Source organism: Arachis stenosperma, unplaced genomic scaffold, assembly GCF_014773155.1.
Source record: "Arachis stenosperma cultivar V10309 unplaced genomic scaffold, arast.V10309.gnm1.PFL2 arast.V10309.gnm1.Scaffold_100071, whole genome shotgun sequence".
In the NCBI taxonomy this organism is placed as follows: Eukaryota; Viridiplantae; Streptophyta; class Magnoliopsida; order Fabales; family Fabaceae; genus Arachis; species Arachis stenosperma.
In genome coordinates, this window is record NW_026651381.1 from 224204 (window position 1) to 249073 (window position 24870).

General features: G+C 46.1%; 3 protein-coding genes, 2 non-coding genes and 1 pseudogene across 5 annotated transcripts in view; 1 reads left to right on the forward strand and 5 right to left on the reverse strand.

Moving 5' to 3' along the window:
* Positions 1-465, reverse strand: part of LOC130960095 (NADH dehydrogenase [ubiquinone] iron-sulfur protein 2) — a 4561-nt gene extending 4096 nt beyond the window's left edge. The window contains exon 1 of the mRNA XM_057885417.1: positions 9-465. Within this exon, the coding sequence (XP_057741400.1) occupies positions 9-465 (457 nt within the window). The remainder of the gene's footprint in view (positions 1-8) is intronic.
* LOC130960096 (uncharacterized) lies at positions 445-1822 on the forward strand (annotated as a pseudogene).
* A 2476-nt stretch (positions 1823-4298) lies between these two features.
* On the reverse strand, positions 4299-4373 carry TRNAP-UGG (transfer RNA proline (anticodon UGG)). Its single transcript has one exon. It is a non-coding gene; the product is annotated as a tRNA-Pro (tRNA).
* A 263-nt stretch (positions 4374-4636) lies between these two features.
* On the reverse strand, positions 4637-4710 carry TRNAF-GAA (transfer RNA phenylalanine (anticodon GAA)). The gene has a single exon. It is a non-coding gene; the product is annotated as a tRNA-Phe (tRNA).
* A 5167-nt stretch (positions 4711-9877) lies between these two features.
* Positions 9878-14699, reverse strand: LOC130960097 (cytochrome c oxidase subunit 2). The gene has a single exon (XM_057885418.1). It carries the CDS (start codon positions 11431-11433, stop codon positions 10192-10194), a length of 1242 nt encoding a protein of 413 aa, XP_057741401.1. The 5' UTR covers positions 11434-14699; the 3' UTR covers positions 9878-10191.
* A 2447-nt stretch (positions 14700-17146) lies between these two features.
* LOC130960122 (uncharacterized) lies at positions 17147-17698 on the reverse strand. The gene has a single exon (XM_057885442.1). The coding sequence runs from the start codon at positions 17696-17698 to the stop codon at positions 17147-17149; it is 552 nt and encodes a 183-aa protein (XP_057741425.1).
* Between the last annotated feature and the right edge of the window lie 7172 nt (positions 17699-24870).

Sequence of the window (24870 nt, forward strand, 5' to 3'; positions counted from 1 at the left end):
TCATGTCGCACGACCTCTTAACATTACACCACTGAATCCCCAATCCTTTGCTTGCTGTGCAGTGACAGTACCAATATCCACTAATCGTTGTTTCCAGATACGGTTGCCGGTTGACATCTCTTCTAATTCGTCGATACGAGAAGCAAATTGTTGTGTGAAGGAATCAATATCTCGACATAAGCCAAGAGGCAGATCTTGTGCCACTCCACCTGGTCGTATGAAACTGGCATGCATCCTGGCTCCCGAGACTCTTTCATAGAATTCCAACAATTTCTCCCGCTCCTCAAAAGCCCACAGGAACGGAGTTGATGCTCCCACATCCATAGCATGAGTAGTTAAAGCAAGTGAATGATTTGAAATTCGAGTTATTTCACGGAATAACACTCGTATATATTGAGCTCGTAATGGTACCTCGCAATTCAAAAGTCTCTCTACGGCTGAAGAATGAGCGTGTTCTTGGGCCATCGTAGAAACATAGATAGGGTCGACGACGGAACGAAGAACTCACCCTAGATACAGCTTTTTCGTACACGTTCACTTGCATCACATACACAAGTGCTCTCTGAACCGTGCAATAAGGTCACCCATAACACGGCTCTCCCACTTGAGTTACCTTAGCCCCAGGCAGGCCATGCTATTCAATGATATTGGAAAAATGGCAGCGTAACAACTAGTATTGAAAGCTGGTCGCCTTTTTAGGGAGGGAAAGCCTTTCAATAGGAGCCCCCTCTTTGCGACCTCATCACTTCAAAGCGCAAACCAATTTCTTTCTTAGTCACCGGGCGAAGCGCACCTCTGGTACTTTGCTTATAGCTTTTTTAGGTTATGCAATAGACGGGAGGCTTAGCTCTGGATCCCCCTCCCTGCTTGCAGAAATGAATGGATCAGAAGGGGGCTGGGTTCTATTTCCGGGCCGGGCGGGAGGTGAAGGCCATAAGATAGATTGCCCTCCCGGTAAGGAAGAGAGGAAAAGGGTGCTGTCATCTATCTCGACCTGTTTCCCGAGGCGTAGAAAATCCAGACCGGCTCAGAGAATCACTGGCGCTATTTAGCCCTTCGTTTCGCCATTCGAAGGACTACCTCTGCCTTCCCTTTTTGTAACATAACCAGGCGCCCCCCTTTTCAATCACTAAGAAAAAAAGACCAATCAAAGCCCTATCTAAGTAAAGCTTCGTCTGTTATTTTTCCGGCCCCAGGGGAGTTTACTCAACCCATTCCCCAGTCTTCCGCACTGCTCAAGTAAGTGTGCGTGTGCGACTCCGTATGAGGACCTCCTTCCCTTCTGCCCACTCTCCGTTCACACGGTTCTCAAAGCAGAGGAGGCTGGTTGGGCAGCTGGTACCACGAGCCCTCTGTCCCACACATCTATCCAGAAGCAAGTGTAGTTCACCGGTTCCACCGAATGCTCCTATCTCTCGGCAAAGATCGTGTGAGTGTGCAGTTATGCTTCGGATGCTTCGCCATAGAATAGATCGACCCAGTTCCCGTTCTTTTCCGGTGCACTCGCTTTATATCTCCGACACACTAGGCTAGGAAGGACGCGGTGGGAAGGAAGCAGCCTAGCCTCTGTCCGGCCGATCATTCCGCTGGCATCTTGCATTCACGCCTCCGTTTGACTGCCACTCGGGGATGGAGTTGTAGATACGTTAGTCTTAGCGGATCGTTGGCTCCGCCTGTTATCTCCTTCTACGACATGCTGTTGTCGTCGCCATATTCCTTATGTAACTAAGTCATCTCTGCCTCGCTGCGGGTCAGCACCTCCGAAAGAAACGGAGGACTTCATTCAGTGAGTCCGCGATCGCCCTCTAAACGATCAGAATAAGGTAAAGCTTGAAGATAAGTTTTGTACTCTATTAATTTCTCAGTCCCTCTAGTCGGGTGGGCGCCGGCCGGTCTTTCGACCAGATCCCCCTAAAAACCGTACGTGCGGGTCTCCCCGCATGCGGCTCACGCCATTCGAGGTGGCCCGGCCCAGCATTCATTCGCAAATCCTGTAGTGAAATTGAGACTGCTCGACCTCGGAAGCTAATTCGCGTGTAGGCAGCGCTGTCTGTCGTACCGTTGACTCTATCTATTCATTGAATTCACTTTCATTTTTTTATAGGCTCGCTCCCTCTTTTTCCAAGAATTAATGCACTTCCCTTCGGAGGGCCTTCTCTAATCTAATAGGGGAAAATCCTTCCATTTCCGTCAAATGACCCGGCCCCCCAGGCTCTTCCACCGTCCGGGCTCCCTTTCCTACCTATGCTATGCTCCCCCGGCACAGGCCTACCACGCTTCGCGCCTGCGGCGTTTTCGCCGGACGGTCTTTGCCAGTAGTGCCATCCTCCCCGCTGGCTGTATGGGCGGGTTTTCCCTCGCTGCTGCGTTCTGTTAGGCTATGGATTACAGGAACAAATGTAGTTGAATGAGACAGCAGGCGGGTTACACGTTCCGCTGTGCCGAGATGTGAGGTGCAGGTGGTGATGATCACCCCGGGGTATGCGCTAGCGCCCTTGACAGGCACTCCAGGACCCGCCAACGCTCATGAAAACCCGGGTCGGCCATTTGTCTAAGGGCCTCCATTCATCTGACCGGAGGTGTGGATAACGAGGCCACCTTCACAACCCTCTCCCTTCTGTCCTTATGTTGTAGTAAGGTAGGGCGGTTCGCTTGAGTTGCTCAACCGCCCCTTAGCCCGGTGCTCATGACGCGCTACGGGACCTTCACCGTGCCGGGGGACCAAGCAGGGCATAGCTAGCGGCATAGGAGCCGACTCGGCGTCAGCGGCTTCGTGCCGCACTGGAGTAATCCAATATGCGGTTCCGCACGTTCCACCACTTCTCCGTTCATTTCCAATACTGATCGTGAAACACCATGAGCAGCTGGATGTTGAGGTCCGAAATTCGAAGTGAAATTTTGGAATTGCCCGTTCCTAGTCGTCATGGGAAAAAAGGAAGAAATAAGAAAGAGATTATTCCCTAAGAGCTTGTCCTGTACCAGAAATGCATCTCCTTGCGTGCGAGATACTTCTATGCCAGCCGTTATTCCCGGCTCTGTTATGAAAGAAAGCGGCGGACTCATCTTACATCCCTAATGAGGGATTTTAGGGGATTAGGGCTCTCCTTTATCTCTCCACCCATCCCCTTCTTCTATGTGAGGGGGGGCTTACTTAGTGCTTGTGCTAAGGCGCGGGTTGATCTCTCGGCCCTTCCCTCGCTTCTTGACTGGCTTGAAGAACTTGGACCCTTGATTCATTCAAGCCTTCAATCTCAAGCAAGCTTTGTTGAATCCCGGTCTCCGCCTGTTGAATCCTTCTCTCAACTTCTGATAGCTCATACATAACGGAAGACAACTCGTCCCTTCCGCCAGGTGGCACGTTCAGGTCAAAAGACGGTTGCTTCGAAGAGCTGGCACCGCTTCCACCCTCCTCTCCCCCTGGAGCCATCATCTTAGCCAGCTCGGGATCCAAAATAGTCAAAACTACAGCTATAACCAGCCCTCCACCACACCACCCGAGCCTACTAAAAAGAAAGTGGAGAGATTTGGTGAGAAGGATGGATTGGAGTTTGACAAGAAAGAGATTGAAATCCATACCAATCAATAGAAATGAAAAATAGAGTAAAAAAAGGGGGAAAAAAAAATGAAACATTGAAACACGTCTTTCCTTAGTCATGGGTACTCCCCACCCCCAATTTTCAAAGATTTTACATCTTCACGATCAAGCAAGTATTTAATCATACCATTGCTTGTTCGTATAAAATAGACCAAAAATCCTAAGATAAAAAGAACACTCCAATCAGATATACCTTGCATCATCATTCACTGAGAAACATTGATTCCCTCCAGACAGAAAGTTCATGTAGGAGTCTTAGTTGAAGCATCGACTTGAATCTCTTCAATGTCAGCAACTTACTGATTGATTGACCCATTCTAGAGAAAGTGCTTTCGGGTATACTTTCTTTAAGGAATGTGGTTCTTGCTCATAGCCCCCAAGACCATGAGGGAGCCCCCTTTTTTTTACATTTACAAAGGGATTCAGACAGGGAAGGCTGTTAAGCATGCAGACTGATTCTCTTTTCTTACGTGAATTAGATACTACTTCTTTCTTTAGAAAAAGTTTTTCTTCTCTTCTGAAGCCTATAGTCATGACTATAGGCAAGAAAGAATTGAACCTAAGGCCTGCCCCCGAAACATTCGGAAGAAATGCTGCTTTAGATCCCGCCCAGATCAGATCAAGGGCGGTCCATTTTTTTTCTTTCTAAAAGAGCGAAAGTTTACGGGTGGATGGGTGCTCTTTAGGTGTTTACTACCTCACATCAAGGTGACAGGATTCGAACCTATGGCCCTCTGTACCCAAAACAGATGCGCTGACCAGACTGCGCTACACCTCGTCTCACCCCCCTCCGCATATAGATCCACCCGATCGATGAAGACTCGAACCGAACTCGCCCATCCTTTTGGGCACAGGGACGCGAGAACCAATCCGAGTAATCAACCGCTTTTTTTAGAAAATCTGCCTCCAGCAAGCCACCCCAACCCTACCGCCAAAAAGCCGTATAGTGCAGGAGCGCTCACATTTTGGCTTCCTCTTCATTCACTTTCATTTTTGAAAATCCGGCTCGCTCCCGGCTACCTGTCCTTTGGACCCAAAGCCCGCTTAGAAGTGGATTCGAACCACTGACACAAGGATTTTCAGTCCTTTGCTCTAACCAGCTGAGCTACCTGAACCACTTTCCTAAAGTCTGTTTTCTTCATCGAATAGTGCCCTACCTTACTTACCACTTTACTAGTTAGGGAAAAGCCCTTTACTAATAACAAGAAAGGGCTTTTTTCGCTTGTTTAGTATTGCAAGCTTTCGAGCAGCTCTTTCAACTGCCGCCTAATCCCCTCTCCCAACATGCTCAAGAACCGAGAGCCGCCCAGGCCTTCAAGAAACGGGGGAGCTTGCTTCTAAAAAGAAGATAGGCCACAACGCGCAACGGGCTCCCCGCTCCTAGTAACTAAGTAGTGCTATTCTGTCCTCCGGGGGACTCCACCAACACCAAGAGGTTAGGTTCTTTCTCTCACGTAATTTCGCCCGCCCGTTCCACTTCCGTGCCGGAGGAAATGGGATTCGAACCCATGATACAATCTTCTTGTATGTAGATTTAGCAAACCAATGCCTTAAGCCACTCAGCCAGACCTCCAATTGATCGGAATTGATGTGCGGTTGGTTGCCCAAAGGGCTATCTGATCCGATCAACTGCGTAAGCCGTAGCGCGCTAGCGCGCGTACTCTTCCTCTATCTATGAGCGAGACTCCATCAAAATCTGCCACTCGTTGGGCGACGCCCTCTTTTCTATGAAGACCGACCCCACCACTGAATGATGAACTTTTCCAGTCTTCGCCAATGCAAAGGCGACCTGGAGAGAACACAGAGTAAAGCCCTTACCCGCCTGAATGGAATTCATATCTCCTTCGTCTGGTCGAGAAGGGAGAAAGCCCGGGGAACTGGCTCACAGAAGAAGGGGACTCTTCTAAACCATTAAGGAGAAGTCCATTTTCGTCATGATCGATCCACGTCCTACCATAGTGCCCGGAGACCCTGGCTTGCTTAGCTTACAAAGCTAGCTTACTAACGCGAAGGCCTTTAGGGGCTTGCTTAGTACTTGTGCTAAGGAGCAAGTCTCAGCTTCACGCATGACTAACATACCAAAAGGCTTAAACTAGAAGAGAAGGTACGAAGTCACTCTGCGCATAGCTATGAGGTACCAGAACGGAGGTCGGAAAAAGGCATAAACTTTAACTAGCAGAAAGAGTACATCCATGTACGTAGTCACTCATATAGCTATATGAGGAGTGAGGATAGGATCTCCTGCCTGTCTGCAGGCCCGGATACAAGATCCAACACATACACTCTTTATTGACTAAGAAGGGGGGAGCGCTATGAATCAGTACGTGAACGATGCCCCCGTAGCCTTCTCCTATGGGTCATTCCAGGTATTCTGGTTAAGTAAGTTAAGTCGAAAACGCGTTCTCGATGGAGCAACTTGCTCATTTCATCGATTTCCCACTCCTAAGGGAGGCCGGCTAAACGAAAGAAAAAGAACCTACAGAAGAGTCCAGTCTATCAAAAAAGATTCCATATATTACATTTTTTTTCTCACGTCTTCTATTAGAATCTTTGCGTTCAATCACAGATCCTGGCATAAGATCCCATTCCCGCGAAAAGGCGGGATGAGAACCCAGGTCCTAGGCCAAAAGACTTTACCAGCTAGACTAGTGGAGCTGCACTCATAATGCCTGAACCCCCTTTAGGTGAAAATGAAAAGGCCCCGCCCATCAACTTCTGTAATGGAAGCTTCGGCCACTTCCTGGTTAATAGCCTACGGCTAGCTTGTCCCTCTCTTTTTAAGAAGTGTTTTGACACCCCTATCTTCTTGCTTTTCCGATAGCCTTTAGTATAGGAGCATCTCTAGTGGTCCCGCCTAACTCTTCGTTATCTGTCCGAATACCTATAACTATCTTCCTCTGTTCCACGAATAAGTTAAGGGACTTGGAGTACCCGCCGGAATGAGCTTCCCTCCTTTCTTCTTTCTTTATACTTAAGTATGCCCTGAAGACAGAATGAACGGATCGAAGACCTATTCTGATCTCAAAATTCACCTATCCCTGCCTTATTCAACTCAGAACTCAAAACAGGTCTTTGGCTTCCTACGCTCTCCTTCAACTAAGAGTGATAGGAAGTGATGCCTAGCTCGACCGAAAGCTAAGGGTAAGAGTGGAGTCGTAGAAGCGAGAGGAAAGTTGTCTCTCGACTCTAGGGAGAGGATAGAGAGTTCCATGCCGTAATATTGTAAGGAAGGAAGAAGGGGATTGGTGTCTTCCTCGATCCGCTACTCTCCCAACCAGGGTGGGTAGCTACGTACCTTCCCGCTTTGATGATTCCAGGAGCGTCAAGCCACTGTACCGATAGGTGCAGGAGCGTAGCGGTTTGGTTTGCTTAGGTAGTGTTTCATATATTTCCTTTGTGCGGAGAACTCCCCGAAGGTTCTAACAATCTTCATCGATCATCCGTTCTGGTTGGTTGTCGTCCATCCACTGTTGGCCTACGGTTTGTGCTCGACCCTCCTTCTCGACCTCCCTTTCGGGTTGATTGGCCTCAACTAGCTGCCCATGGGTGAAAAAAGCCATTAGGGCGGTTGTTTTGATTGTCTTAGATGCCCCGATAACGTACTTGGCCTCCTAACTACTTTATAATAAGTAATAAGGAAAGGCCAATCCCCTATCCAATTTCGGGGGACGAGGAACTTCTATTCTTTTTCATTTCGAATGCAGCGGACAGTCAGGAGGTACACTAGCTGGCAGGATTGCTTTTGAATCGAAAGACGTTAAACAACAACAACAAGCACTCAAGCTACAAGAGAAGAGGAAGAGCTACAACTGCTACAACCGAAATGCCGATACACTAAAAGGATTAAGGCATCAGAGAAAAAGAATGATTTGACTCCTCAATTACCAAGTGTGGGTAAGGTCGCCAGGAAAGACCCTCTTTTTTGGGAGATTGTGTAAGCATATGATCTTCAATCCTTACTTGGAAGGAAGACTTCTCTAGTTTTGAACCTATAGAATTAAGCTAGCTATCACTCTTTTCTGCTGCCAATGGATCGAGATGATACCCGACACCAGCATTTAGTTTAGATGAATACTTGAAAAGATGCCCTGAAATCGCACGGTTAGGGCTGCGAACCGACGCTCAGACTCCTTTGATTAGTCGGACTTCTCGCTAAATCTTATGCAAGAAACCCTAGTGTTTTAGAAAACTCTTTCCGCTAGTGGTCTCTCACTTTCATTCCGGATTGAACCACTCGTCGCTCACTCTTCTTTTCAATCCTTTAGGACTTTAAGATATGTCCTGAAAAATCATATTTTTTCCCTTTTCTAAGAATCGTCATGATCTAAGACCCCCTTGACTGACTTAACATGCATTCTAGCAGCTTCTGAAATGAAAACCCGATCCATGGAACCATCTTTTCAAAGAAAAGAAAGAGCTTGTTGAACCCGTCCTCAGACAGACCACTGGCACCCAATCTCTTTACTAGATTGGACCACGGGTCGTCACTCCTACATCCAAGATGTGGCACATCCCCCCGCGAGAAGGAGGGGAGGTGGTTATTAGGATAACCCAATTTTGGTTCTGGATCAAGGTTTTCCAATGGGTGCTGCCCTTGTCATACTGATCTGGAAAGAGTGCTTTTAGGTGGGATGACTAAATGAAATATCAAATGGGCATGATGAATTCCAACAGGCCTCTCATCTCTAAGAGGTTTGTAAGGGTTTGTTCTTAGGATGCCTTGTTGAAAGATATGTGGGAGGAACGGAACCACAATACCTTAACCTCTTCCCGGACCGGGACAAGTAAGGCCCCTATTCCGTGCAGCTTTGCTTTGGGTGTGAAGTACCGGAATAAAGCTCTTTCGCATTAGGAAGGGACTGGCCATCTCTTTCTGATCCGATGAGTTCGGTCCTTATGATATTAGAGTGTGCTTTAAACCGCAATAATAATCTATTCGCTCCTCGCGGAATGGAAGCCTTGCTTCCTTTTCGGGTGAATCGATTTCAGTATGAAAATCCCCCCCCCCTTTTTCTCTGGTGAAATGTACGACCTCCAACTGAACCTAGCCCAAAAGAGTGTAAGCGAGGGATTCAAAACCTAGTTGATCACTTATAAAGTAGAAAATCTTATTCTATTTTGATTCCCAACATGCAGAAGTAAAAAACCTATTAACAGAGTGAGATAGAAACTTTTGATGGAACCTGATGATCTTCGAGGCCGAAGGGAGCTAGAGTTGAAGCTGGGGCGGGAACTGTAGGAGCTCCAGCTCGCTGAATAAGCCACCACAATATAGGAAAAAGAAGAAGCTACAGGAGAAGGATGTGTATCAGGTGCGGATACCTGTTTAGAAGGTGAACCAGCAGAGTCAGATGCAACCGGGCATGAAGCAGCAAGTGCTGTAGATCTGGTAGAACTTCTTCTCGGATATGTTTGGTTAAGTGAGGTGGCGCAACAAGCCGAACCACATGGGTCGAGTAGAAAGCAACCAAATATCCGGACTTCGGAGTCGGAATAAGAATTCAAAAGAGGTTTTAGTTCGCACTTAAAATCCTAAAGAGGCACGAACTTGTCGAGATGTATGGGGTTCCCTTTCTTTCATTCACATTGGTGAGGTTGCTTGATTGTAGGGGCCGGGAAAGGGTCTGCCACCACTGACTCAGATTTTTTTGTAATCGATGTAGCTTCGTCGTCTGTCTCGGGATCGGTAGTGTTCCCCCCATCCCTTAGTCTTAGCTTAAAGGATGTTGATGTTTCTTTTATTTAAGATACAATCTGTAAGTAAGTTACCAAAACTTTTTTTGTTGTAGCAATACAAAACACCCATGGAAGAGTCAATAGAAATAGAATTGGAATCCCTAGAGAAGAGAGTTCCCGAAAGGAGAGGGGGAATTTACCTGTTCTGGAATTCACCACTACAAAAATCACATCCGATTTTAGCGGCAACCAAAGCTACTTTTGAACCTTTCTTAAGCTCAGAGCAGAGTAGCTGGAAGTCAAGTAGAAGAATGAGTCTAGCGACCAGGAAGCATAGATAGCAAAGGCGGAGATGGTACTTTAACAGTAAAAGGAGGATCATATGCTTATAAGATGCAATTTGAAATCACGTACTTACCCCGGCCCGAATCCACTAAAAAAATGGGTAATGTTGGCGAATCTTCTTATTATCGTATCGAGTTTCAATTCGACAAGTACCAACAGGCCGAAAAAGACGAAAAAAAGGCCTTGCATACTCGAGAAGCGGATTCAATAGCAACCCCTCTTACTGATGATATTCTTGACTTTCCTTGTTAAGGTCCCGCGGTAAAGTAAAAAAAAAGCTAAAAGTAGGCTCGCTATTGCGAGCTATACGAGCTGTTTGCCTTTATACGGCTTCGCTATCGCTCCTATGAAGTGGTGGCCTTCTAGAAGCTTCGCCAGAAGCAAGCAAGATGAGGTCGCTCTCCTCCGCTCGTTCCGTACTTGACTTACGAGCTCGTGTAGTACTCGCCCCTATCTCTAACTCTAAAGGGGCTTATGCACTCCACTCGCTGTCTACTAAACGAGCCTTAGAGCGAGCGAAGCCTTCCATTTAGTGGCTTCCCCCCTTATCCCTCACCCTACTCTTTCATTTTCGCTTAAGCTTCCCCTGTTGTTTGTGGGATTAATTGATTGGATACCCGAGAACCATAATCTTTACTAGGAACAGCTTCTACGACGATAGGCGTAAAGGCATGATTAGTTCCACAAATCTCACTGCACTGACCATAGTAAACCCCTTCTCGTTGTACCGAAATAGAGATCTGATTTAAACGACCAGGTACAGCATCACATTTGACACCTAAGGAAGGTACAGCCCAACTATGAGGTACATCAGCAGGTGTTACAATAATACGTAGATGAGTTTTGGCTGGTACAACCACTCTATTGTCCACTTCTAATAAACGTGATTGACCCAATTCTAGATCATCTTCTGGAATCGTATAACTGTCAAAAGTGAGTGACTGTTCATCGGAACTGTTATAGTCTGAATACTCATAAGTCCGATACCATTGATGTCCAATAGCTTTGATAGTAATGGCTGGATCTACTACTACCTCGTCCATTGAGTATAACAGAGCAAATGATGGTATAGCAATGAACATCGGGATGATACTAGGAAATATGGTCCGAAGAATCTCGATAGTAGTTCCATGAACAATCCTTTGCGGGATTGGGTTTTTTTGATAGTGGAAATGCCATAAAGCGCGAACCAAGATCCGTGATACGAAAACCAAAATCAGAATGAGGAAGAAAAAGATATCGTGATGTAAATCGATTATTCCTTGCATCATAGGACTTGCTGCGTCTTGAAATCCTAATTGCCATGGCTCCGCTGCATCACACAAAGCTGCTTTATCGGGTAATATACCCAACCTATTCGATAGATCCAGGGCATCCTTATAGGCTTCACCTTCTATTCCGTTTTTGTTCAAATCATCTAACAGGTGCTCCAGAAAAGGGATATTGTTGCTTTCGCCATGTAAAGCTTCGGCCGCACTCAGAACGTCTTGGTCACTCTTGTTAGTCATCAACTCTCCCAATTTATCGTGTATATCAGATTGAAGCTCTACTATACGTTCACTGTCCGGGTTAAGACCCGGATGATCCTCATCAATACCATGAGTCTCGTAATTATAATTAGAAGGAGCCGGCTGCTCCACCTCAACATCACTTGCTATGGAAGGTAATGAGGGGACAGATGGAACCGAGTCGGCTGGTAAGGGTGGCAGGTCAGAAGGGACCGATGGAAAATCATTCCACATAGAAGCTGTATCACTCGAAGTTGAGTTAAGACTCTTCTCATCAAATAAAGAGATGCGTCGAACGTTGTTAAACATAGTGATTGATCTAAAATAATTCCCTCCAGACAGACTGAACTCTGAACTCCGTCAAGCCTGTAGGAGTTGTGAAGAACTCTTGTGAAATGTGCTTGGTTGTTGACCAAAGAAAAGCATGGGAGTCGAAAGGCGGTCGAGTTAAGTAAAGACTCAAAACAATGAAATCCTGGAACACTATCTATATCTCTTTTTCCTCAAAGACAGAGCATTTTCGATCTTAGGCGAACGAGGGTTACCGGCTCTACGACCTCGCAAGGCGCTACTGTAGTGCTCTTTGGGCCTGCCGCTTTCTCAATCGAAAATGAAAACTGTCAAGATTAGCCTACTGAAGGATTCTTTCTATCACCTTACGTAATTTCTTGATGGATTTTCTGCCATCACCTACGCAATTTCAAAGTTGCATTTTGAATGAGAAAAGACACAGAATAAAGGCAATAAAGGCTGCAGATGGAGGGAGGGAAGGATTCATAGATGGCATCGAATCAGCCAGAGCCAGCTGTTAGCCTTACTGCATTCGCTGAAATAAGACTTTCATTGATACTTGAACATCAGACTGACCTAAAGAGAGAACTCGTACCATGATTAGCAGACGCTTCTCAACTCTATCGATTTCAAGCAGACGAGTTGAACATTTCCTTACCTTGCAAAGCAATAGCGCTAGCCAGGTCAAAAGCCCATTTTCCAGGATTCTGTGGGCAGTTTCCGCTTCCCTTATATATTCTTAGCCAACGCTTATCTCATCCCTACGCATCTCACATTCCTCAGAACTCTTTTCTTAGGATTCACAGGTCTTGCTTGATTTCCCTTCTCCCGTATTATTGGTGCGGCGGGTAATAATAATAACCATGTCCCTTCTTCCCCTCGTAAGGGGCCCCCTCCTCCTCTCACTCGCTGACCGAACAAAGAGTTCGTTGTCGGGCGATCCCGTTGATGAGGTTGCTTGCGTCGGTGAATTGACTTCGAGGAAAGCAATAGTTGCCGTGTACGAATTGGGTGAAACAGCTTTTCATGTAAATGAGAAGGGCTATGTTTCGGTTTCTCCGGGGTGAAACGACTGTGAAAGAGGGGCTTTAGCCTATCTATATAGTATACTCTAGTGGAGGCCCCGGTAAAGGCCAAACCAAACAATCTCCACGGGCGCTAATAGCTAAAGAAGGAGCCCTTGCCCCGGTATTGAGAAGGAAAGCAACCGAGTCGATGGCGAGAACCCCGAACTATGGCTTTGTACACCCTTGCCTTTTTTCCAGGTAAGCTTTATTATTCCCTTACCTACACACTACTAGGGTCACTTCCCCGAACCACGGAATTTTTTCCCCTTGCCTTAATCGCTTTCCCGCCGTTCTTGCTTATGTGTTCCCGTACCTTTCATGATAATGAAGGTTTTTCCCCGTACTGGTTCGAAAAAAAGTCGACTGGATAGAGTCGAAGACGGGACTAAGCTCCATGGCGATGGGAAGAAAGATTGAATTGCCAGTTCGAAGCCCACTGCTTTAGGTAAAGTAGTTACGTGCTTTGCAGCTATTGAATTGGCCTTGTTTTCATTCATCTCGCCTAGTGCGAAAACAATGAAAGCGCATTTTACCCGGATTCAAATCAATCAAAATCAGTCGAACATAGCTGCATTCGTTCGATCTTTTCAAAGAACAAGGTCTCAAACAACAGAATGCAAATGCAAAATAACAGGAGCGGCACATCTTCGATTCTTCCATCGTTCGTTAGCTACATTTATTCAACTACTCAATTCAATGGTACAAACAACAGGAGATCCGTTCTCTTATTTCCGCCTCATTTGAATATCATACTTCAAAAAATGTTCTAGACTAAACAAATGTTCATGACATGTTCTAGTTAATGAAATGTTTTCATGTTACAGAAGATCCAAAATTCTTCATTGATCCCAGCGACCTCGATTCTATACTTCATGTATATCTAGAACGAGTAGAATTGAATCACACCGCTCTAGTGCTTCTATCGAAGAGGCCCACGCTTCTTGTCTGTAAGTACAAGAGTCTTCTTCCTCCCGATAGCGGGGCTTCAAAGCGTGACGCTCGTGCTTCTTTCTAGGAAGCTAGCTAGCGGACTCATTCAAGACCCCCATCTATTGGGGCACAGTCACCCAAACTGACCAGAACTCAGACTTGGATTTATGGACAGCAGACAGCCATTGATCAGCAGGTGGAATGGGGACCTTAACCATCCTAGGTTTCTCTGGAAAGTTAGGCATCTTCCCAAACATTGCCAGCGGATTTGGTGTAGGTCTTCCGCTCTTGAAGTTCCGAAGCTGCAAAAAAGTTCTCCTATGCTGCCCCCCAAGTGACAGAACTGGCTGCTTGGGGACCAACCTCTGAGCAGCATCCTTTATGGCAGAACCCAACTGGATGGCTCCAGAATCAAATAATTCTGCATGGAGGAGATTCGAACAGCTCTCACACATCCTATGCCTGAAGGTTTTCAACCAGTCTAGTCATTCCAGGAGGACTCTGCAATACCTGCTTGTATGTCATCCCAGTCTCACTTGCCCTCGAGGACTCAGAACCACTTTTCATCATCCCTTCAGTAGCATTCCATTGGTCAACTGACATAGCTTGCGTCCCTTTTCTTTCAGGAATGAAAAAATCCTAAAGTCCCATGGCAGAAGTCTGCTCTCGAGTAAGAGAAAGAGTGCCACGAAAACCCAACTATCTCATTCCTACCTTTTTCGAAGGTTTAGATCCATATCTTACATCAAGCTAGGCTATCAAAGTAGTCCCTCTTCTTCTTGGCTTTCTATCATGCCCTATCTTGCCATCCTTATTCCGGTGAGCTTTCCTATTGTCTCTCATTCGTAGCTTACCTTCCTTTCGATCTTTATCCCTTTCGTTCTCATTCCCTCTCCTTTCTTTTAAGTCGGAGAAGAAGAGGTAGCGGTTCGTGCTTGAGTTGAATCACTTGACTTTGGTCCTATCTTTCTATTAAGTCGTAGATCCGGAAGAAATGACATTTTTGTACCTTACCACTGCTGTATAAAGTCTTGAAAACTGGCTCACATGGAAGCCCGAAAAAGGTAAGGGTCAATGCTACTGTAGGGAAACATTTTCTTGCAGTCACACGTACCGCTTGAAAATGAACTTTCTTAAACTGGCTTTGCAACTACAACTTCCATTAGAACTAGATGGTTGGGAATTGACACTTACACTCCAAGGGCTTACCTTTTTTATGCTATTGGAAGGGCCTAGCATAGTAATAGAATATGAGAAAGAAGAAGGTGACTTCCCAAGTCTCTTGACCATCCTCCAAAAAAAAAGGTTTGATAAAGTCTTCAATCAGTCAAGGCTATATGAGTCCGACAAGAAGGACTCTTTCTTGGGCTAGATTCCCACACGGCTCTCATCAAGCTGTCTTCCAAGGTAGGTCTATTATGAAAATATTCAGATGAATACTAACCTCATGTTAGGAGAATAGGTTCTTACTATTGACCCTGGCTTTAAGCCTTTGATTTGAATAAGAAGGTCTTCTTTCTGATGGAATGATTCTTGCTTCTAGCTTAGGGAAGCCTGTTTACTTAGACATCTCGAGATGGGGAATTCTTAATGTAATTTAGTGGAACCTCTTTTCTGCGGGTGAAGGCACTTTGGGAAACCTTAGCTCCTGGGATTACAGGAGCTATAGATTTGAATTCCCTCTTTCAAGCTTCCGGCAGAGTTAGCAAAGGTACAGACAGTCCGATCTAGCCAGTGAGCCGCATGTCCGCTTTCGATTCAATGTCTTTCTTCACACCCGGCAAACTCTGCAACGGAATGCTGCTATTTCTGAGGGATAGGTTAGGTAGGGTTCAGACGTCCATACGATCGAATGCGGTTCCTGTCAGTGAAAAAAGGGGGCTTAAAAGCGGAGTGGTTATAGGTATTCGATGGCGGTTTCTTCCTTATCCTTTCTAGCCAGTGACATTCCTTCTACAACAAGCGATCCAGTTCCAGTCTATTCATTTCCAGTTGGAGTAGCTTCTCTCTTCTCGTGGTAAGCCCTTTCCTTTTCATGTGTAGCCTAGTCTCTGTGCGTGGATATCTTCTACTATGAAAAGAGCGCATTCGAGGCATGAATCCTCTTCCACTTCAAGGGGAAATCCCCCGGTAAGGTATTGAGAAGGGATCGCCTTTTCTCTCCTATAAATCTTCTTTGCACGAGCTTCTGTAAGCCCCGAAACATACTCCAATTACATGTGTTAAGCATCGTGCCATTTCAAATCAAACAAGTGAGGAAGCCATTCCTAATAGGAAGTTTCTAGCCGTCTTTCTTGAGGAGCGAGAAAAGAGAGGAAATGGACTATCTGGTTTGGCCACTACATTTTATGAAAAAGGTAGAGATGAATCCCCAAGAGCAGAGAGATCAGAAGGAAGTAGGCTCTTAGATAGGGCATTCCCGCTTAGCCCCTGGCTTACCTAAACCGCTGTTAGCATGTTAGCACGAGAGTGGATCGGGGAATCGAAAATGCTTCTTTGATTGTTGAGTAAGGAAGCGTAGCAGGGGAAGGGGATAGCACCGGTCTTGACTCTAATACTATTCTTCTTTGAGTAGATGTCGGCATAACCACTGCTATTTCATCTGCAGCTCTTACCGTTGAAGGAATAAGTATTGCTTTGGCTTGATTGCTTTCACACTTCTTCCTTCTCCAGCGATGGGGATTCTAACCCGTTCCCTGGTAGTAGAGAGAGAGATCCGCATAAGCCGTGCTGGGGAATACCCGCTAAGTAACTAGAAACTGGTAACTATAGCCCCTAGCTGTGAAGCTCGCCTACCCGGGTCAATTATGGGCTCCCCCTACTACTAGTGGGTGCCTCCGGTTCGAGACGGGACTGTTTAAGAAAAAGAAACTCCTCCGCAAAGGGCGGAGAGAATTGAGTTGGTCATTGCTTCGGGTCATCTAAGCTCACCCAGAGAAGCTTCGTTAGAGTGGAAAACATAGAAAGACTGCTGCCTCGCTTCCAACCGCATCTCATGTAATGTTAGCTACCATTGTCACTGAACACTAACCCAAAGTCACCTGCCTTCAGCCCAATAGAATTCCCCTCCATTTTCACACCTACAGTAAAGCTGCCTTAGTCACATCAAGGGTCCCCTTTAAGATCAAGCAATTCCACTTCTTATGAGAAAAGGTTATTGTCACCATCACCATACCAACTCCTTCTTCTGCCAGACCTAAACGAAGCAGCCAGTTCCCCTTCTTCGGATGGGGCTTTTTTCCCATATATTCCTTTAGTGGAAAATCTGAACATAGAGGAAAAAAAATGTGTAATCATTTGGTCTCATTTGAGAGGCAAATGATAAGGAAGGCCGCGCTTATGCTAAAGTAGTTAGACTATAACCTTGACGAAATAGATGTTAGGGCAGTCGTTTCGGCATTCATTGAGAATGTGGACCCATAAGTAAGGTAGGGCGCTTTGAGTCCGTTCTTTTGGGCCTGGTATTCATTGAATTTCTAAACGATTGGGAGGATTCAATGAAAGAGAAAGAGTCAGCCTTCTTGGTAATTACCTAAGTAATTTAATGTGTATTGGTTGGTTTTTTGGTCATCTGAAGGAGAATACAATCAGGATTAATTACAGGCCATGGTGATCCTCGATCTCCACCATTGGCTTGACCTGAGGCATCGGGGACTCACCACAACCTCCATGCCCACCCGGAGCAGCACACGTTCCTTCCATCGTCTGATCTCCTCCTGAGACTTCTGATCCTCCTAGGATACTGTCGTAAGCCGCAGCCACAGGATTAATATATGTGGAAATGGCAAGTACACACTGTGCACCACGATCTTGACGTTGCGGATGACGTCCGGCACCTTAATCCTCATCGGCACCGGAGGTTGTGATAAGCAGCGGTTGGCCTCGTTCCAATGTCGGCAGAACAGTCCCCGCCGGAAGCTTCTCCAGATCCGCGATCCACAAGAAATGGTTTGGTTTGGCACAATGTGGAACCTGACGTTGCTGATATAAGAGTGAGAACCGGAGAAGATCGAAAGGTCGTCAACGGCGAAGACCGTCATATTGTTAAGAGTCACAAGCTCGGCGTACTTCACCTTTCTAGGGAGGGCTAGGATGCTGAAGCCATTGTTACGGAGCATGGCATCTCTGAGCATCAGGCGCATGATAGCAGGCTGCACCGAGCCGGAAGTATTAATATGTTGACCAGAACGATGATCTGGATGGAACGGGAACGAGAGCGAGGTCATCCTCTCCACGTCGCAAGAAAACGGAGCGATGAAAGCTTGAAGGCCATGAATAACCACCATGCCGTTGTGGAAGGTGTGAAGCTTGCTTCCAGTCCTTCAATGGCGCTCACTCTGGAAATGGCTGCCTCACTGCGTGGACTCCTACCATCGAAGCAAACTAGCCTGGCCCAACATGTAAACTTTCTCCATGAGATGGGCTTACCCTATGATTGCCGGCTTACAAAAAGAGGTAAAGATTGAAACATTCCTTATTTGGTTTGGCTTGCCTATCTCTTTGCCTTTCGATTTCTATCTTTCTCTCTGAATCAGAAAGCCTGCGCTTCGCTTCCCAAGATATTTAGGGAAAAGGGCCTTGTCGGCCACCGCTTGCTGACGACGGAACGCATCGTCAATGAACGTTGGACTTAGTTGGAAAGGTAGGTGTTCGGCATGTCCCTTGGTTGCGAACTTTTTTAGTAGGGCGGGTCGCTTTGGGGATCCCATTCCTCACGTTACCGTTGTCCCCATACTTCACCCTTTCAACACTTGTATACTTTTTCATTTCAATAGTAAGGCCTGCCCCTGTCTCCAACAAGTGTGTGATCCACTGATTCACTGAGTGACTCTTTCTTACCGCGGCAGTCCCTATCTCTTAAAGCCTTATCAGACTTCCGATCCATCCCTTGCCGATTGAAGAAAGCCTTAATTAATATGGTCTCAAACAAACAAAAGAAGCGAGAAATTTCTATCTTCTTAGTAAAGCGCGGCGCTAGCTGCAATCAAACTCAAGCGCAGACTAGAAAGGGCTTGGAAAGGCGCCGTCTCCCTTCTTACTGAGAGCAGAGCTAGTTGCTGTCATTCATACATTGTTCCAAGCCGGAAAGACTAATTACGGGGAAGCTTTCAAACGAAATACGCGGTCAAACAAACTAGAATACTATGAAGCGGTCTAACCAAAAAGTATAGATAACATAAGGGGATGGGAAGGCTAAAGACGGACTCGCCTCGCGTACGCTCTCATTTGATATAGGTGCAAGCGGTTAAGCGGTGAAAGAAAGGCGGGGAAACGGTCGAGTTTCTACGCCGGGGGAATTGAAGGAATTAGTTCCCGGTTCTCACCTCTCTCCCGACGGACATACCTTATCTAAGATATATAACAGTCGAGTGAGGCTTCTTTTGTCCCTCGCTCATTAAAACGAGTCAGCTTTCGCCCCTATACGCTTAGCTCTTTCACTTCGTACCTATCACTTTCAGCTCTCTCTCCCTTTAGACTAGGCTTGCTTTCTTTTGCTGTGTCCGGCTCTTATTGACGTCTTTCCTTCCGCTATACCTTATCTCTTTTCCGCTTCGACCCTTCTTTCTTCATAGGGCACTGCACTCCAGTGTTGCTTCCCCCTCTATCAATCAAAAGAATATGTTAATCGTTACCGATACCAGACAGAGTTGCTTTTCCTTGGTCTTATAGTTCGTGACCTATAGCCGGCAGATAGGGGCGGAATGTCTATCTGCATATCACCTGGATGGGGTTCCCATTCGCCTATCGTCTTCTTGTTTAAGATGTAATGGTTTTGTTTGAGACTCGGATGAAAGGTTCTCGCAAGGGCTTTAGCCTCTTGACAGCCAGGAGCCACAACGGTCTCATTCCAATCTGCCATCTTCCGTAAGGTGAAGGAAGCAAGAGCCTGTGAGACCGCAGGAAGAGCTCCGCTCAACGTCTAATCACCGTGTCCGCTTGGGCCGGATCTGGGTATGATTGGTCCCTGCTACGTCATATAGCCTACTGGTTTCCAATAGCTTGTTGAACTTCAGGAAAGGATTTCTCCTCAAAGACGTTCCACGTTCCAAGGGCGGGGAATCTGGGGTTCAAAAAATAGCAATAGCTAATTTTTAAGCATAGTGGCCATTGAAAAGAGTGCCGAGTCATCAGTCCCACAGCCTAGTCTTTCAAAGAGAACAGGGGATTTGCCCACTACTAGAACGAGGACAGGCCTCTCGGATGAAGTAAGAGCGCATTCCATGTCCAATTCTATTCCTGAAAACAGCCAAGCAGGGGATTCGTTCACAAGAGAAGATCCAATTCTTTCACACGGAAGGACTCTCTCTTATTGGCTTAGCCTTTCGAGTTGCGAGTTGAAGGTACGTCGTTAGGCTGCTCATTCTGCTCTCATTCCTGGTAAATCCCAATTCTTCCTGAAAAGAAAAGAGGACATTCACAGCCTATTCTTTGTGCGTGGGTGTGGACAGAAATTACTAAGGTAAGATAACAACAGATAAGAGGAAAGGGCTTACGCCGAATGCCAACCGAAACCCTATCTTCTTTGAAAAAAAAGTAAGAGAAAAAGAAATTCTCTTGAAGTAAAGCACTTCACGAAACCTGCATTTGACAAACAGGATTGAGTTTCAAGGGCTTTGCCCTATCCGGTATTCCCGGGAGCGAAAGCCTTACTCTTGGACAACGGGATAGATCTATACACAATATTCATTGCCTCGACTAGCATTAAGACATTCCATAGCCTTTCATGCTGACTTACCAAGAGAGGTCTCCAGTAAATAAAGGTATGGTACCAGCAGTTAAAAAAATCCAGTTAATAAGAAGAAAAGAGCTAGAGCCGGAGAAGCCTTATAAAATCAAAGTCCAACTAAGCATCTTCATGGCGATCGCTAGGTAAGTCTCCTAGAATGGCAGGATGGTGCCACCCGTCCAGAGTGGCCCTTTCCATTCTACTTGTGTATAATGGGGGGACACAAGGCTCTCCTCGGCTTTGAGCTCTTCCCCCGATGCCTTCATGCTCCTTTACCGAGCATAGGACTAGCTTGATTTTTGGTAGACTGATCGCTAATCACTAATCAATAAATTGCGTTTGTAAGATGCTCGTGGATCTTTGATTCTTTTAGACAAGTCGTTGGTCTTTTCCTTTGACCTGGTATGAATAGTAAATTGATATAGTCCCGGTTGATGCTGCTGACATAGATGTAGATGGGGCGCTTTCAAAAGCCCTTGATTAAGAGGTTGAGGGGGCCTCCGATCCTCTTTCGTGTGCAACGGAGTGGAAAACAGCTCCTCTAACTTGAGTGGCTTTTCGCCTTTGAATGCAGAGAAGGAACTCTTCCCCTTTCAATCGAAGGTGCTGGCTACTCAAGAAATTGCATATCATATATAAAGCCCTTGCTCGGGCACAGCCAGACTTTGACTTTGATTCCTTAGCAAAAGAACAATCCGAAGCCGATGGATGGTCGAGCTTCCGCCCTGCTTCTCTTCGCCTCAGTCTTAGGAAGAGTAGGAGTTCTGCTTTCTCACCCCTACGATAGGGCCCAAGCCTTCCAGTCTTCTAAATCGTAGAGCCAGTCTATGATGTTACAGGTGGAGAACCATTTCGGACTTTCTTAGTTGGCTAAGGTTCCCTCCTCTTTTTCTCTTACTTAGTCTACCCTCTCTCCCAACCCCGACGAAAGGACTTATTTTTCTTTGCATGTTCCAGAAGAGCGAATGTGCGGCCGGCTCTTAGCTTTCCAATAGCTCTGAATCTCCCTTCGGGAATGTAGTCCTGCAGGGAATGAATCCCCATCAGAGGAATTCTCTCCGTACCTACGCCCTCCCTCTAAGTCTTCCGTCTGTCGTTCGAAGCCTTCTAATCGGCTAAATGTGTGTGTGCCTTTGAATCGAGTGAAATCTTTCTTCCCCTTTGAAATCCATTCTTGGTTTCAACTTGCTGAGTCTCGGGTCTGGTATAGACTCCTGTCTTCATTGCTTGTTCCCTTCTGAGAAAGCGTCAATGACTTCTCGTCCCTAGCGGCCATGGTCTAAAGGGAGGCTCACTTCTTCTCTCATGCTTCTGATGGGTCTAGAAAAGACGCATCCACCTCTTATAGGCATCTGGTCACTCATTCGGATTGAGATTCATCCAAGTCTACCGTAACGGCCCTCCCTATTTCACTTTGACTCTTTTCAGGGCGGGAAAAAAGACCGGCTCTCTAGTTCTGTCATGGTAGGGGGCAAGGTGCTGACCGATGTCGATTAGGAAGCAGCTCCTGTTGTAAAGAACGGCGAAGAAGAAGCATTTTAGCATTCACCTGTCCGCCCTTCTTTATTTGAATTTTATGGAATGCTCAAGCCTAGTGAGAACAGAACTCAAGTCGATTCGAATGACTGGATCCGCTGGAACTAAGGCTATTTCCAATGCCCGAAAGTAAGGCACTTGAAAGAGTGGCATGGTCTAAAGGGAGGCTCAATTCTGTGTATTGATTCCGGGCATAAGGAATTCACTAAGTATAATAAGATTCTCCTTTTGATTCAATAGAAGGGGATGCCCCCAATGCGGTAATAGCCGGTAAAGACCTACGTTATTCACAATAGGTGAACTTGCTAGAATGCAGTTTAATAAACAACTTTCGGTAACTGGCTTAAAAGCTCCCCTACGTCAGTTGGCTGAAAAAGAAATTTCTCCTTTACGGTAATTTGAAAGAAGTCCCAACCACGCCTCGATACTTTCGACATTAGTGATTTGCTCTGAATCTGGCCCCTAAACCAAGGCAAATAGCCCATAATACATAACAATAACATAGGCTTTCAATTCAATTCGGACCGAACTGCCAAGGATATTATCTACTATCACTTCCTCTGCCTCATTCTGTCTGACTTCTGTGGCTTTTGCCGGTAACAAGGATTGCAGAGAGTACCAGAGTCTGACTTGGCGAGGTTAATTCTTTGTCGTATTAGAGTGCTCCTGCGCCAGTAAGAGCGGGGAGGAGGATGGAAGGCAAGAAAGTGTGTTAACCACAAACCATTCTATCGCCGTATCAAAGCAAGAGATTGGGCGCTAATTCAACTCTATAGAAGGACATGGCTGCGATCAATATCAATGACTTCAACAGGGACCATCAGGGATCGGGCAAGAAGGAAGGACTGGTCTCTTCAGCTTTCATGGCTCGTGAAGGTTGTCCAACAGAGAGAAGACCTTTTTAGAGGCTCTTCAAGACAAGACTTGGGCAGCGGAGACAAGGGCATGTTGGGTGAATCGAATACGCTACTACGGCCGTGCAACAAAAGTGAGCCTCGGAGAATTAGTTAATGCGACATCTGACCTGCAAATAGAGTATGTTTGCCAATATGTAGGTTCTTGCAATCAATGAGTTACTAATACTTTCACCTAGGGGCGGTTCAGTCGATAGAATGAGTTCCCGTTCCCTCCACAGATGAGTGGCAAGAGTTTCCTAGAGGGTCAGGTTCATTCCTGAGAATGCTAATGGAAGACTAGCTATCGAGCTTAAAGACAAGAAAGGAATCGAGCTAGAATGGCTTAAAATTGACTTCTATCGAGAGATACTTTTTTTTAAGTAGGGTTACTCCGCTGTTTAGAGCTCGAAAAAAGGTCCTACAATGGCTTTTCCAATAGATAGAAGACTAGTTCGTCTGAAAGTGACTAAGACGACGATTAGGACTTGCTTAAAGGGGACTGAAAGCAAGGTTATGGCCGGTCAGTTGTTTCGGAGTAGGGAGGGAAGTGAAAGATTCTTTGACCAGCGGCAAGTCGTGCGGAGCCATATCTATATGCGCCTAAGCACTCCTTTTTCTCTTCTAAGTGCTCCGCCTCTATCTCTTTTTCTCCCAGAGGAAGAACCCAACCATCGAAGAGTATCATGACCACGGCTATAGAGTGGAAGATGTACTCCCCGAATTCTCTCCTGGAGAGCTGCGGGTATTGAAGTAACAATATCTGGAAGGTGCGTGCTGCTGAAACTTCTTTTTAAGGATATGCTGCTTCCACCCGACCAATCGGTCCTGGCCCAGATGCTAATTCAAAAGTGTTCACACGCCAACTGGGTGGTAAGCTGCAGGATCTGGATCAACTGGCACGGTATATTATGCATCCGGGGTGGTATCCGCTCGAACTACTGATGGAATTAGGTCAATCGGTGAACCTCAAACCGGCTTCCAAGGATTGAGATAGGCAGAGTTCCCTCACCCTAGCAGCGGAATTGAATCAGAAAGCAAGACAGAATAGGCTCTTACTGCTCTAGAAAGAACTTCCCTTGAATCAACTGCTATTGATATTAGCTGTGGGACTTCGGTGCCTTAAGCGGAAGAGGGGATTTCTTTCTCTTTCTGGCTTAGCCTACCAGGGAAATAGCTCCTTTGATAGCCCTTTTAAGTTAAGGCGGGAAGAGCGGATTCGATTCCTCGTTCAGCTAGCCCCTTATTATTAGTAAGATAGGGAAAAGCCCTATCTTTTATTAGTAAAGTGCTAACGTCTGCTTTCTTTAGTTTGCTAAATCTATCGCGAGATGTTGGCATGCATCCGCGGATGTCTCCTCCTTGCTTATTAGTCGAGTGCGAGTGAAGCCAGTCCAGTCCCTGCTGCAATTGATCCATCTTTTGAAAGCTATTCCTTTCCCCCGTCCAGGACCATGGCACTTCTTGTTCCAATGACAGATCGGATACTTTATTCCTTTCTCCTCTACAGGATCAGGAGGCTAACCTCTATTAGAAATGGCTTTCTTTGGTTGTTCCGCGGGATGCCTTTTCGGTGACGTATAAAAGAGACAGCTTGTGCATCTTTGCTTAAGATAGAAAGCTTTTTTTAATTGAATTAGCTATAAGCTTAAGAATGCCATGCTTGATTAATTAGGAGAGTCAAGGGGGAAGGCTATATTACTATTTAGGGGCGTTAGCGTAGCTCACTTCTGCTTAGTTTCACTAATCCTGAATATGAATACCCTGTGAGCTTCAGGCAGGGCAAAATTAGAGTAGCTCCCCGTCGAGTGGGGGAACAATGTAATTGTAGAGTAAGTTCATTTCCCGTTTAGGATTTCTCTTGACTTCCTCTAGTAGCTAGTTTAGAGTTCCCTTCCGAGCCTAGTAAGGTCTTGAAGAGCAATCACTTGGACCTCTACCGTATCTTACTTACCCCAGTTCCGCTTAATCCCTATTAAACTTCTTCTTCAGCCCATGATTGATTTATTGAACTCGGCTTTGACTTCCCCTTGCCCACTAGAGCTGTTCCTTCAGCGGAAGAACTTATCCGTCCTCCCGTTGATTGATAAGGGGTTAGAGAATCTAATCACTCCCTAGAAATGCCATCCCCTCCTTCTGTTCAATCCCTCCCTCGATCCTTTGCTTCGTTGGTTTGGTTGCTTACTGATACCCTTCAAAGTAGTGTTCAAACCCCCTTTTCTTCTTCATCCTCGTTGGTCCTTTTGACATAACTCCGCTTGAAATTATTTCCTACCTTCTGTCCTTTGTAGTAAGGTAGGTT